This window comes from Rhipicephalus sanguineus, chromosome 8 (genome assembly GCF_013339695.2).
Source record: "Rhipicephalus sanguineus isolate Rsan-2018 chromosome 8, BIME_Rsan_1.4, whole genome shotgun sequence".
Lineage (NCBI taxonomy): Eukaryota > Metazoa > Arthropoda > Arachnida > Ixodida > Ixodidae > Rhipicephalus > Rhipicephalus sanguineus.
Window position 1 is genome coordinate 47,008,843 of NC_051183.1, and position 14,912 is coordinate 47,023,754.

General features: G+C 46.9%; 1 protein-coding gene across 3 annotated transcripts in view; it reads left to right on the plus strand.

The window, feature by feature from the left end:
• The window catches only part of LOC119401819 (uncharacterized), a 215,171-nt gene that overhangs the window by 176,335 nt on the left and 23,924 nt on the right, over positions 1 to 14,912 (plus strand). For all 3 annotated transcript variants that reach the window (XM_037668810.2, XM_049418149.1, XM_049418150.1), the window contains exons 28-30: positions 9,362 to 9,392; positions 11,592 to 11,732; positions 12,731 to 12,865. In XM_037668810.2, the coding sequence (XP_037524738.2) occupies positions 9,362 to 9,392; positions 11,592 to 11,732; positions 12,731 to 12,865 (307 nt within the window). The remainder of the gene's footprint in view (positions 1 to 9,361; positions 9,393 to 11,591; positions 11,733 to 12,730; positions 12,866 to 14,912) is intronic.

Genomic DNA, 14,912 nt, shown 5'->3' on the forward strand with positions numbered 1-14,912 from the left:
CTTCAGCTACCATCTGCTCATCGCTCACCCACGCATCACTCAAGAAACTTAAAGGTCGGCGACATCGTAATTGTGGACATTCCTAACACGCCCAAGTTATTCTGGCCACTAGCCCGGGTTCAAGAAGTGTACCCAGGAAACGACGGAGTGGTGCGCGCCTGTTTAGTGCGATTACAGGGAGGCAAAGTAGTCAAGAGGCCAGTGCAGAAGCTACATAGTCTAGAGCTAGATGATACCACATTTGAGGCCCCGGAGGATGTCGGAGATCAGCAGACGACAAAGAAGAGGAATTGATAGTGGGCTGCTGTCTCCGCAGCTAGCGCCAATAAGTCCGTGCACCACTATCATCATGTACTTTTTTCGTGTTCGATTGTCGCCATTAAAGGCATTTCGTTGCAGTCTCATGGATCCGTCTTTCTGGCGGCGCTACGATTAGAAGGCCGACGTTCCGCAACAATCGCCGGCCTCCGGCGACTCGGCAACGTGCATGCTATAGCGTCCGTGCCCCACATCTGTACATACGCGCGGACAGCTGCCGCATGCTGCGCTCTCGGGCCGCCCACAGCGGCCACATTAATAGTCGGGAGAAGCCTGGCCGTCCGATGAGCTTTGGAAAAATGGGCATATTGCGAGGGCCTTTTTCTCGGAAGAAATAGCCTTTTTTCTTCCGATCTTAACTGGAAACATTATATGGGTAGTAAAACTGTGGTTGAGCGAGCAGTTTTTGCGGGTCAGCATCAGCAAATAATTTTCTCGTGAAATTTGGAAGGGCTCGAAGACGTGGCTTCGTTTCCCGCTCTGCGGCTGGCCAAAATGGAACAAACACCAGTGTACTTAAATGTATATGCTTGATAAGAAAATAGGCGTGTAGCCAGAAATTGGTTTGGGGGCCGAAGGGGGTCGTGTTAAGAGAGTTCAGTCATCCTTTGTGTGTTCGTGTGTGCGTGCATATATATATATATATATATATATACATATGCAAATTAGAAAACCTTCAGTGGTGTGGGGTTTGAAACCCCCCCCCCCCCCCGCTTCCTGGCTACGCCGATGTCAGGAACAGGAGGTGGTCAAAATTCATTCTCTGAAGAGGGTGATTCGCGTAATCATATCGTAGTTTCGATACGCGAGACCCCAAAATTTAATGTGAATTTTTAATATTATGTAAAAGAAGTGTTAGTGTTGTAAAGGAAGACGTAGGCTGTCCGATAAAACCATCTTGATGAAATAAATATGCAATAATTCGTGGAGAAGCTTGTAGGTACAGTGTGATGCCTAGTGTATTTACCCGCCTTGTAGCGGCTCTGGCAAATGTTGGCTAGCACAGGCTAAGTTGTTTAATCAGTGTTGGCTATCCGTCAAGAAAGTAACACGTGCGTGCTACTATGCCTTTGTGTCGCTCTAGTGAACGCGTCGCACACTACGCCAGTCCTCCGTTTAAAAATTCGCTTCAAATTTTTTAAGTTCTGGACAAGCGAGTCCACGCTTTAGGCAATGACCGGCTTCCTCAAGCCATTAAATGTTCTCACCCTCCACGCAAGACCCTGAGAGTAGTAAGAAGTATGAACATATCGTCACCCCGCGTAAGGTTGCCTAGTCAAAAATTTACTCAACAGAAAACCACGATATGATTATGAGAGACGCCGTAGCGGAGGACTCCGGAAATTTCGACCTACTGGGGTTCTTTAACAGTGCGCCTAAATCGAAGTACACGGTATCTCAAGCATTTTTGCCTCCGGCGAAAATGCGGCCGCCGCGGCCTGGATTCGATCCCGCGACCTTCGGGTCAGCAGTCGAGCACCATAACCTCTAGACCACCGTGGCGGGCGTACAGTTACCTAGTCAAAAATTACCTACGAGTATACTCAACAGAGAACTCCTGGCAAGTATTGTACCGCTCACATCGGAAAAATCCCACTACTCACCACTGGACCACTAAAAATAAACTAAAAAGGTAAATCAATAGATGAAATAAACTAAGTAAATAAATACGTAAATGACCTGCGCGCTGCACTTCTGGGCCACGCAAATCGAGATAGAAGGGCAGATACGCTAAATTCAAGAATTAAATAAATGTATAAATGAAATAAATTAATCCGGGAGCTATACAGCTTCGCTGGTCGTCAACCTTTACAGAATGGAGTGGCTCATCAATTTTCTTTTATTGTTTTTAATTTTTTCGTGCGCGATAAGCGGTTGATCAACTTTTCACGTGTTCTGCTGTCGCTGCGAAATGTGGATGATGGCTTGTCGGTTCCCTTGTTTTCTACATACGTATGTGTCGGGATTTGAACCAGTCGGAGCCTGTGTTTAATTGAATCCCGGGGTTTGATGCACCACAACTCACGATAACATTATGAGCCGCCGCTCAGTATAGTGGAGGAGTTGTGTTTGATTTTGACATTCGGGGGTTATTTATCACGCGCCCGTATACATCTAAGTACGCGGGTGTTTTTGCACTTCGCCCCATCGAAAATGCGGCTGCCGTCACCGGGAATCGAACACGCGCCCTCGAGCCTTATAGTGCTCGACACATTATCAGCTATAGCGTATATACCACGGTGTTTCTGGGCTGTTACTTAAAAAGAAATTGACGACCACCCGTTTGTAGCACGAAGCCACAAGAGCTGTTGCTTAAACCTAACGTGGTCAGTCGACTCGAGATCGCTCGTTAGCTCTGTTATCTGCTTTGTTTGCAGGGTTTGGTCTTTTTAGCATTAAACAAAAAATTGTTTTTATTGCGGGGCTGCATATAGCAAGGCGACACCAAAATTCGTCCGTCCTGTGTGCGCAAAAACTAACGCGCATGTGCCGTAGACATTGGGCCAGCCCTACTTCTCCACTAAAGATGAAGGGAACACACGGGCGGCAAACACCAATAAAGATTTCTGGACAGACGTAACCAGTAATTGTAAAATATGTATTAGTGAACCGTCGGTATTAACCCAGTGATCAATACTGGGGCCTCACGTTTCAGCTTTGCTGATTAACCATCTGTGCGGACTGATTGGGCGGTTATTTTCTTTTTTTCTTGCTACTTCTTTGGCCATAGTTGCTTAACGTGCAGATGTTGTTTCAGCCTGCCTGTCTGGGGCGGCACTTTCATCTGCAGACAACATATTGAACTTTTAGATGCGAAGCATCTTATGGCGGAGTTCAGTCCGGTGGTAGTGGTGTGCGGCGTGACAACCTTTACTGCGCATGCGCAAACCCTCTCCGCACACCTCCTCTCCCGCTGTCCCCCTCTCCACTCCCACTCCCCCCTTCTCGTTCAGATAAAAGGCTCGCGTTAGGTCGTGCAAATAGAGGAGGCGCTGGTCGTGCACACGCTCAGTCACTGCGCCGGTGTCATGCGTTCCAACGTCAACGTCGGCGCGAGTTGCAGTAATACCTTAACGCCTGCCGAGATCGCGGAGCAGCGGAAGGCTCGACGCGCCGAAGCGCAACGTAAACGTCGGCATGCGGACCCCGAGCTCCGGGCTAGGGAAGCCCAGCGCAAACGGCAACGTCGGCGGGAAACTGCTACGGATGAAACGCGGGCTCGATATGCCGAAACGCTGCTTCGCATCGCCTCAATATCCCTTTAGCGGGAGATGGTGCAATTTTTTTTTTTTTTTTGAAGGCTGACAGAGGAAATACCCAATGACCTACGTGGAACAAAATGCCACTTCTACTTGTGTTGGGCCGTCTTACGCTTTTAGTCTATCTATATTGTTTTACCTTCGATGTGTAATTCAGAACATACTAAGATTGTCCAGTGCCACGAAGGGCTTGACGCTGCGCACAAGATGACGCGCTAGGCTTTGCCTTTCACCGCCACGCTAGAGTTTGCGATTGCGCATACCCGACTGAAAGCTCGATCACTGTTGCTATCTTTTCCTTTGCCCTCCCTTGTCATAACTGCTGAAAAAAAAAATGCGCACAGATTCGCGCTTGCGAGAGTACAAGTTCGGCAGCGGGAACTTTTTCCTTGTACGCGAACAGCGTGTTTGTGAGACTTCGCTATAGCCACGTCAATCTTGCCAGTTCCCGGCCTCTCCGGCTGTATAATGCGGCAAATATGCTTTATAGCTTGAATTGTTGCTTAGCTAGGCGTACGTGTATCATATGACGCGTTCTGTCCACACTCAGAGAACAGATTGGGCCGTAATTTATTGCACCACCCCACGCGGGGCGTCGTAAATTCAATCCCCGTGGGATTTCTCAATCTACGCGCATGCGTGTTTTATGGCCATCAGCGCAGTCCTCTTCCATGCGACTGCTTTTGACGCTAACTAAGCAGCGCTCGGTGTCGCTCGCGTGGTTACGGAGAGTCGTTAATAATAATTAGGCTTCCGCGCTTCGCGACGGTCTTTTTCGCCAATTGCGCAACTACTGAGCGTCGCTGAAGGCACGACGCGGGTCTCTGCGAGTGTTGTTCGTTAAATTGGAACCCTCGCGGTGTATGGGATTTTCATCGTGCATATGCGGCTTTCCTTTCTGGCAACATTTGGCTGGCTGCGAATCTATTCCGAGAATTATATTCCGACGCCAAATTATCGAGTGCGCTGTACCATGCGCTCAACTTTCCTGTAAGATTACCCAACGTTTTTTATCTCTTTTTTTACGAACCTGGACTTGGTCGGTCACCAACTTATAGGCGTCCGGGACCTTGTAGTTGTAGTAAAAGCATTTCCTGTTTTGCATAGGATAGCGTCTCATCTACTTCCCTTTCCCTGACTCGGTATTGGAGGATGTGTACGCTAATTCAGGCTAGCTTTCTTTTATCGTTCAAATAGATCATGGTTGTGTGTGTTCTTGAGAGGGGTGGTGGCTTTCACTTGTTAACCGTTTCCCATGTTACCCTATACTTTTCGCATGTTGGCGATCGGTTACTGTTTTTGCCTATAGTGTGTGTGTGTGTGTATATATATATATATATATATATATATAATAACGACTCTCGTTACTACCTAGGGTACATACTAGTGTATATGTGCCGCTGGGTATATGGCGAAGCTGTTGGATTTCCCAACGCAGGAGACCGCTGAGGTATACGTACAGCCTGAACAGGCATCAACTTCGGATGATGCGTAGGTTCACTTGCGTGACCTGCAGCTGGTTAGTTGCAAGTGCTGACAACGCGAGCAAGATGCAAGTCATCAACTGGTTGTGTAAAGCTCCTTTCCATCTAATGTGTAACTCTTATAATGTTGTGCCACTATGCCAAATACGGATCGCCGTAGGCGAGAAACTAGAAAGAACGTATAACCAGCTTAAAAACTTACACGAACGTATGGTCCAGTATGTCTTCATTTGAGCGCTGCGCCGGTCGTTATGCATTGCGGCTGTTTAGATATTGCTAGCTTTAATAAAATTAACTTTGAGCTAACTTTGAACTAGCTGCTTGCTTGGGACGCCGACAGACATAGGCGCCTCGCAAATGTCGTCGCGCTTAATTAAAAATCATGGCACGACGCTGTACTGCAATACGTTTCTCGCTGCCTCGACGGACGAGCTCCAGAGCACTTTCGGCGCTGAAGTCACGCGCGACAGCATGGGCCGCCTGCCGAACAGGCGATAAACACTCTCTCTCATTCTCTTCCTCCGTCGCTTCCTTTAATTTACGTGTCCGTTTGTTCCCGCTCACTTCCTTTAATCGCAGTTTCTCTGGGGACCGTTCCACTGCATACGAAAGCAGGCAATTATACGACGGCCGAGGACGTACAATCGAAGTACCGATTGAACGACGCCCGATCGCCGGCCGTCCTCCATCAATCTTTTCTAGTCACGACATGGCGCCGGTTCTGGGGAATCTGTTCGTTGCGATATGGGACCCGAGATCATAGCGGCCTCAGACGAGAAGGGAGAGAGGAAGGGGTCGTTTTCATTTGACTATACTGCAGGGAAACTTCGGTTACATGTAATGAGAAAAGGACAGAGCTTCGGAGATGGTGATCGGTTGGTTTGACAGCATCGGAGGTGGTTGCCGGTATTTTAAGTCTAGTGTACGAGAACGTTTTAGTATTCTATTCTATTAAACTATTACGCAAGTATTATTCTACACATTACTTTAGTACACTGTGCTTAACAGCTTCGGAGGTGCTGACCGGTAGGTTGTGCAGTATTGGGGGGTGGTGACCCTGTGTGTTGTACAGTATGGGAGTATGGTGACCTGGTTTTGTATAGCGTATGATGGTGGTGACCAGGTGTGTTGTACAGTATTGGAGGGTGGCGACCCTGTGTGCTGTACAGCATGGGAGGGCGGTGACCTGGTGTTGTATAGCTTATGATTGTGGTGACCCGGTGTGTTGTACAGTATTGGAGGGGTGTTACCTGGTGTGTTTTACAGTATTGGAGGGTGGTGACCCGGTGTGTTTTACAGTATTGGAGGGTGGTGACCCGGTGTGTTGTACAGTATGGGAGGGTGGTGACCCGGTGTTGTATAGCATATGATGGTGGTGACCGGGTGTGTTGTACAGGATTGGAGGGTGGCGACCCTGTGTGTTGTACATAATGAGATAGTGGTGACCCGGTGTGTTGTACGGCATGGGAGGGTGGGGACCGGTGTGTTGTACAACACTGGATGACGTATAGGGTATGCTATGTAACCCACTGGTCACAATCTCCGAAGCTTTGTTTCTGTACAGTATAACTGCAGCCAAATTTACGTAGTCTTGATTATGACTTGATCAACATAAAGTAGGGATTATTAGCGATTTTCTATGCATATTACGACTTATTACAATTTCATCATGATTACCAACCTACTTTCGTAACCACCGCATGGTAAACGCCCCTCGCATAAATCTTCGATTTCCCTTGTATTGCGTGTCGTACTTTGGTGGGGTCTGAACGGAAGGTGATCGGTTGACATGCGAATATTTCCGCTGAAATGTGGGAGTACTCATTTGTAAAATCGGTGCGTTTTGACCCTGGGTATACTTTATAGCTGCATCACGGTCGTAACACGGGTACATTCCTTCTTTTCAGGGATTGGCCATGCTTTTAGAATTTCTTGGGAGTACTTTTGCGTCCTTGAACGTTTCCTGATGCTTGCCGACTTCAATGCCTTTATTTTTGGACATGAAATTCTTTTCTTTTTTCTTCTTTTTCACGCGTGCTATCTGGAAACATCTCCACACATTGCGCCCTGAATTTTGCAAACTCGCGTTGTCGTTTCTCCTGCTTGCTTGTAGCAACTTCGATTTTTTTTTTTCAATATTGTCGCCACGATGCTTGCATATTTACGTACATAAGCACAATCTTTTTGGTGCGCTTTTTTATCCCTTCAACGCTTACAGCTTTTTCTTACGTTACGAAGTTTTTTAAGCTTAATGTACTCACCACTCGTGTTCATTGTCTTTCTTTGCTTCGTTTCTCAGCTCGCCATGAGTAACAGAATACGTGCTCGGCTTTTGTTAACCTGCTGATCTTAGTCACAGTTAGAATAGAGCCCGAGCTCGTTTTATTCTTCATTTTCTAGGACTTTAGACGGCAATTTTTCGCAGAATGTAGGTTTTCGGATATTCAATGTGATATAACGTTTGTGTTTACGTTCACAGTCCCTCGGATATTGTCAAGTGGCTTAATTATATAGCATTAAATGGCATCGCGGGAGGGATGCGTTCAGGCACGAATAAAATCCATCCTGTAGTCACTTCCAGGTGCAATATTTTATCGCCACTTAATTAGTTTGCACAGCGCTTCACTCGGCTTGGTTGTACGGTTTCAGGCATGGTTGCGTCGCGGCAGGTTGGTTACCGCGTAAGAGCCGGCACTTTTTCACGGCGTGTAGGCGCCATATATATATATATATATATATATATATATATATATATATATATATATATATATATATTTTTTGCGTCCTCCTCGTTGCTGTGGGTATACGGTGTGATGTCACGTCGGGCGTAACGGATGGCCCGCGCGAATTATGGGCGATATAGCCTTTCGTGTCTTCGTGCTTTACGAGGTCGGCGAAGCGGCACGTAGTGATTAACTATATGTACCCTGAAGCTTCTGTCTTGGGTGTTGTTTTTCTCGTTAACTGCGCTATCTCGATGGCGCTGAAGAGTCCGTGCTGTTTGCCTTTGTTATTAGAAGGCTAGAAGATAAGCGTAAGCATGGCGGTCGATCGGTCTATCGTTTTTCATCGACTATCCGCCATGTCAGTTGCTTGCGTAAATGGTACCAGCCGAGCTAACTGCGCGAGTGAAACATTGTTTGTGGGGATTCTTTAAGAAATGCAGTTTTTTTTTTCTTTAAATTGTGAGAAACGTTGAGTATTGCACTGGTTCGTACGGTATCACTTGTAAACTTTTCACGTTCGTTAAAAAAGTGCTCGTGGAGGGCTTCTTTATACTCCGAAAAGTACTCGAAAACACTTGAGTATTTAAAGAAAAACTATCTTTTTAACTTATGTCGTAATTGGTCGAGAAATTTGAAGCTCTCTAGGTGTTCCCAAGACATCATAATATAGGCAGCAGTGTCCTCAGGAATCCGTAGGTGGCAAAACAACGTATGTTCTTAATTTTTGAAGGACGTCAGCAACGGTAACCGCCAGTGGCGTAGCCGGAGGGGGGGGGGGGGGGGGGGAGGGATTCAACCCGCTCCCCCCGAAATTTTTCAATTTTGCTTGCGTATATATACGCGCCCACATACATACGCACCCACGAACATGCATAAAGTATGGTTGAACCCCCCCCCCCCCCCTAAAAAAAATCTGGCTACGCCCCTGGTAACTGCATCTTGATGTATTGTCACGTGGTTGTGAGGGTGAAGTACGCAGGACACAAGCTAGTGCAGGACTGCGCCTATAGCGGGGCTGGAAGTTTTTCTGGGCGAAACCTGACCACATCAAAATAAAGTAATGAGGGCGCTTGGCAATATACTTTTTAATCAGTGTTTTTAGTCGTAGTCATGATCGTAACGTTGTCGGTTGTTTCTGAGAATTGTCAGTATAGTGGTTGAACGTGCCCATAGTATTTTTTTTTTTTCGGTTTTGTTAAGAATATCTGTGATAGTGAGTGGCCAAACAGTGTCTGTCGCTCTGTAAAGCTGCTCTAGTTCATCGACCTATTGCGAACCTTGCGGGAAATTTCGAACGTGGTATCGTTTGAGCTTGCACTTATTGAGCAGTCTGCGCTCTTGCACGTGATTTGGGACTCTTGCGGTTTTAACCAATTATCCCTTATAACGAAGTTACCGTGGTGTCCACGACATCGTTATAACCAGGGTTTACTTGGATACCGCTTTCTGGGTGCCTTTATTGGGCTATATTTATAGGCTTGGCCTTCGTTGAAGTGACGTTTAATTTCTCGTTGCTTGCCTCAACGTTCAGTTACGCTTGTTTTAACATCTTATTTCACTTTGTTTTCTTCAGTTCGGACCAGCTGACCGAAGAGGAGATTGAGGTGAGCTGCAGTTTGTTGTTATACACTCTAATAACTGTGACTCTTTTTATATGTGTAAGAGTCATTATGTGTAGCGCTCCCTTTAGAGAGGCACGTTGACCCTCTTTAGGAGAGTCGGGGAACGCACGACTTTCCGAAAGAGAGTCAAGGCACGACTCTCCTAAAAAGCGTCAACTTGACTCTCTAAAGGGAGTGCTACGCATATGACTCTTACATGCATAAAAAGAGAGTCAAATGACACCCTTTTTTTTTTTTTTCCTTAGAGTGTACCTATCGAATTTTGATGCTAACTATTCCGATCCTCATCCCACCAATCGAGCCATCGTGGTTGCTTCACGCCCTGCTGTGCTCGAGAGACGCGGATTCGATTTCCGGTCACGGCAGCCGCATTTCTATGGGGTCAAACTGCACCAAAAGCCCGTGTGCTTAAATTTAAGGGCACGTTAAATAAGACCAGATGGTCGAAATTTCCGGAGCCCTCCGCTACGGCGTCCCTCGTAATTATATCGTGGTTTTGGGACGTAAAAGCCCCACAATTATTGTTATGGAATGATCAGGCACCCACGGTTCTAAAGCAGACACTTCGTTGCATATAAGACGGCTAGACTCAATCAACATTGTAGGAAGCTATCTTTATTTCCTCGTAGTATTTATGAGCAGAAAATCGCATTTCCTTAAACAGGAGACGCGCTTTAGGCATACACCTGTCCTGGTCGGCTGCCGTGCCTGTCTCTTCAACCGTCCCGCCATATTTCTCGTTCCGGTTTCCATTCGTCTAATGTGCCTTAACAACTGGGCCCTAGCGCTAACCTCCTAAATTTGATTGGGCTTGTGTGGTAAACAATGTCCCATCAAGCTGTCATTTTAGGTCAGTGGAATTCACGCTTACAGTCCTGCACATTGTCTTTAATAACAGGGTGTCAGCGTGGTTGGGATAGAAGTAATCGCTCCAGCGTATGTGTGATGTCCTTCGCTCGTTGAAGTGGCCGTGACATGATTTCGTGACGTCACAAACCAGCACAGTTTTGCGAAACCGCCTATGCAGTCATTTCCGACCCCTTCATACAGACAGCATTGAGACGTCCATCACACGGATGTGCGACGTCGCGGAAATTATGGACCCCCCTGCGCATTTCAACTTCGCAGAAATAATTGCCTGCCGTCGGCCTTATCACTAAGCCGACTGGTTGCGATAGCCAGTTCCTGGCATGTGCGTACACGTGGGACTACTGCGGGCGTGCTATAAGCTGCTTATCGAGGAAATGGAAAGCGGGTTTAAGCCGCTTATTATGGAAGCCGACGGATTGAATACGCCACGGAAGAAACGAGCGCGGGACCTCATTCCTTATACGCTCATACTTGTTGGTGGTGTCGTAATGCTCTTGTTTACAAATATGAATCACTCTTCTAGTACGCTTCATCTATAGAGTACAATTTGCAGCGCTTCTGGTGGGGCAGTAGTCTTTCGCAATGTCTTGTGGGGACTAGCGCGAAAACTTTACAGGCAATGCATCCATCATCGAAAATTTCGGTTGACACTTAGTTGTGTAATCGGAGAGGTTGGAAGCATCCGGTTCAATTTATTGAAAGACACCAGTAGCGATACCCGCGATTTAGCAAGCCAAGCTTATTATGAGTTACATTTCGGTGGCAGCAGCGGTGTAGTATACGCGAAGGACCGACCCGGCAGTGCAAATAAATGCGGCCCTCTAAGGCGCGCCGGTCAGGTGCGTATTTGTATGCGTCATTTTCGAATAGTTCATGCTCACTCGATCATGGACTTGTTTACGATACGCCGTTTATCGATCAGCCGTTTATGATAACGGCAATCTGATCTTTTTATCGAAGTTGCTTGTCCTTTCACGGTGCTGCATTTCATTGTTGCCTGGATACGAATGCATGGCCGTCGCTGTTGCCTGTAGCAACTGAAGTGTTGCGCCGCTGAGCACGTGGGTGAATGTCCGATTCCCGGCATGGTGGAAGGAAAAAAAGTTATGAGGGAGAATTGCGCAACGTCATAGAAAGAAATATAGTAGATCAAACACGCACACGCCGACCTTCGCTTGCCCCCATTTTCCACACAAGGGAAGGGGCTCCATTTTTTTTTTTTTCTTTCTTATAAGCACACGCAATCACTACTGTGACTCCTACAATTCCGCCATCTTAGTCTGGGCCATTCCATGCCCCATGCCTTTGCAGAATAAGTTCACCACCCTCTCCCTGGGCTTCAAGACCGACCGGCTGACGCTGACCAAGCGACTGGAGCTGCACCAGCGCCACCGGGACATCGCCGAGGGAAACATCCAGGCAGAGCTCAACGCAATCCGGGACCTGGCGCAGGTTTGGCTTCCTGTGTGTGTGTGTGTGTGTGTGTGTGTGTGTGTGTGTGTGTGTGTGTGTGTGTGTGTGTGTGTGTGTGTGTGTGTGTGTGTGTGTGTGTGTGTGTGTGTGTGTGTGTGTGTGTGTGTGTGTGTGTTTTGACTTCTGTCATCAAAAGCGTACGTCAGCAAAAGTGTCGACGCTCACCATGAGCTCCCCAGAGAAGTAGTAGAGAAGGAAAGGCAGGGATGTTAACCAGTTTAGGAGAACAGGTTCGCTACCCTGCACATTACACGACAGGGGGAGATTTATAGATGGAAAGGAAAGAGAGAGAAAGACAGCACATAACACAGCACACACAGTCAGTCACTCTTGCGAGGTACGCGACATCACTGTCACAGCCGCTTGTCCAAGTCCGTTTCTTTTAAAAACCAAAGTAGTGCCTTCGCCGCCTCCACCTGCGATGTCTTCTGTCGAAGACATATAAGAGTGGTTTCAACAGGCATTGGTCTATTGTGAAGGTGTGCTAGAGGGGACGCCAGGGACTGTCTCTAAACATTATATCCCGGTCACTTGCACAGAATGTGCTGTAGCGTCTCCTCGCAACGACAGGCATCGCAAAGAACGTTGTCGGCCGTAACACTGCGAAATGAACAAGATTTCATGAATGCCACCCCTAGCCATAAGCGGTAAAGCAGAGTGGCCTCTCTTCGGCGGAGTCCAGTTAGCGCACAGAGATGCATCAAAGAGGACAGCTGGTGTTGACGACTGGTCCGGTTGGTCTGGCTGCTTGGTGTGCACCATAGAGAGAGCGTGATCTCCTGTGCAAAGCGGGTAATTTCAAGTTCAGACGTATTCCCCTGATAACAGCCGAATTTTTTATAGTTAAGTTGTAACTCTTGATTATATTCACTAATGTTTTGTGCGCGCTGTACTAAAGCTTCTACTATCCTAGGGCCTGGTTAAATCAGAGCATTTAATCTTTTTTTTTTCTCTTCCTTTCCGCTGCGTTATTTCAGACCCTGGACTCTCTCTGCACGGACGACGAGCGCGTCCGAGAGGTGGTTGCCCAGATCCGCAACCATGTCGACGTCATCCAGCAGTCCACCGACCGCGTGTCCAGCCAGGCTGAGGTGTACGGTGCCGTCCAACAGGTGAGTGCGCAGATCGCCGGCTTGTTATTTTGTGCACGTTACCCAATGCGTCTCAGTAGACAATGCAATAGAAAGTCAATAGAAACGCAACGTTATGCCTGTAAATGTTATTTGTACGGTTTTGACGCTCGCACTCCTCATCGTCGACGCATCGTCGCTGCATCGAAGGTCGCGCGTGCGCATTAAAATGCCATTTAAGGCCCAATCATTAAAAATGGTATGATTGTTTTTATAAATTACTTTTATGCGCTTTGTTAAGAGTAACAGATTACTAGTAAACACTGTCTGCATCAAGGAATTTGATATATCATGCGTCTTAAAAGACATGTGAAAGTTTGCCAAAGGCCTTCAGAAATGTCATCTCCTTTGTGATCTAAGCCTTGGAGCAGATGTAACTGTTTACCTAAGACACTCAATTATATTTTAATAAAATGCATAGATTGCAAATCAGTGTACTGGCAGCATTATAAGGCATATGTCTATATGATTTTATTCACTCATACGCCCTTGTATACTCCTAAAGGAGTGCCAGTAGTTTCTAAGGGCATTTAAGGAGGCAAGAGGCGCTAATTACAAGTAATACTCATTAAAACCCTTTACAATTCATTTTCAAGGCAGTGTTGCAGAAACGTCAAGAGTAGTTTTAAGACATGGTACGAAGCGTAAGCCAGCGAACTGTTTTCTTATAGTGAAACAGGTTACTCCTCAAGCGAGATGCTGGCAGTATAGCACGCGAGGTATTTGTTTTTTTTATAGCGGCGAAAATGTATTTAAATGCTTTGAATGTATCAGCTATTCCGTGGCCAAGGCGCCATACAAACTAACGTATCGCGAGACTCTATAGCATTCGTGGTTTTCAACAATAATATCAGGCTGGCAACCAATGCTGACATAGGCGATCCGTGGCACGCGTGGTTCTCTCGCGCCTTAAAACAAATATGAGCGTAGTTGTCATTTCTCTGTTTGGCTGCTCTGTATGTACGTGCGCGTACACACCACGTGACCTTCAGTGACTACGCAGTTTCCAAGCGTTGCTTACTCTATTTTGTTTTTTGTACATCGAATAGAGTTGCCCCGAAACTGCGTTCTGCGTAATAGCCTCCAATTACCTTCCTGCCGGGGACTTGCCTTCCTTCATTGGTGGGAGGACTTATACTGCGGCCGCAGTGCGGGGAAGGTGTTCACCGGGGCACACGAGTCGTTGTTTGGCGCTGCCTGTATCGCTTGTCTTGAGGCCCTGCGGATGCCTCCGCTAACGAGCTCGCCTTAATTCATTTTGCAAAAGGCGTAGGCGTAATCGACGTTCTAGTAGCCGCCCAGGCTCTTGAAATGTGTATGTGCGTGGTCTGTGCGTGGTCTGTGCGTATTCCCCCGTAGGCTTTTCGCTGAGAACGATTGCTGGCTCGCGCGAAGCGCCCCATTATCCCATTTCTTCCGGCTGTTAAAGCAACGCCTGCACTGCGTTCCCGGGAAGCGATTGGACTGTCTGTTTTTGTTCTGATATTTTTTTTTTCTTTTTGCGCGCATGATTTTGAGATGTGGAAAAACGCCGGTATTTTCCTTTCTGGGCCTGCAGGAATACGTTGTTGTTAGAGAGAACCACTTGTGCGTGTCACTCGCTGCAGAAAACGATTGTTGTTTTCCGTTTTTCTAACGCACACAGTTTCTTTTCTCTTTTTTTTTTTTCTGATCCATAATTTTTGTCTAGTAGACAGGGTTCTCTTGCTTTTTATAAAGGCAGCTTGGTTGCGATGAACGTGGTAGCATCGTTTAGGTGTTGTTTTCGAATCATATCAGCTATAGTTTTCGGTATAAGCCCCCACAGATACAGAATTAGTGTTCCCGAGGCTCGTACTAGTCTCATCAGACCAGGATTGCTTTATCAGAACAGTGTAGACTATCACAATTCAGGCCTATTGGTAAATGCAGAAACTTGTGACGTATTGAACGCGTGCAGCCAGGCCGTGTATGTAGATGGTTTTCTTTGCGTGGACAGAGTGACTGAACATGTGATGTGGCTATTTAACGTCGCCGATTTGCCACGGAG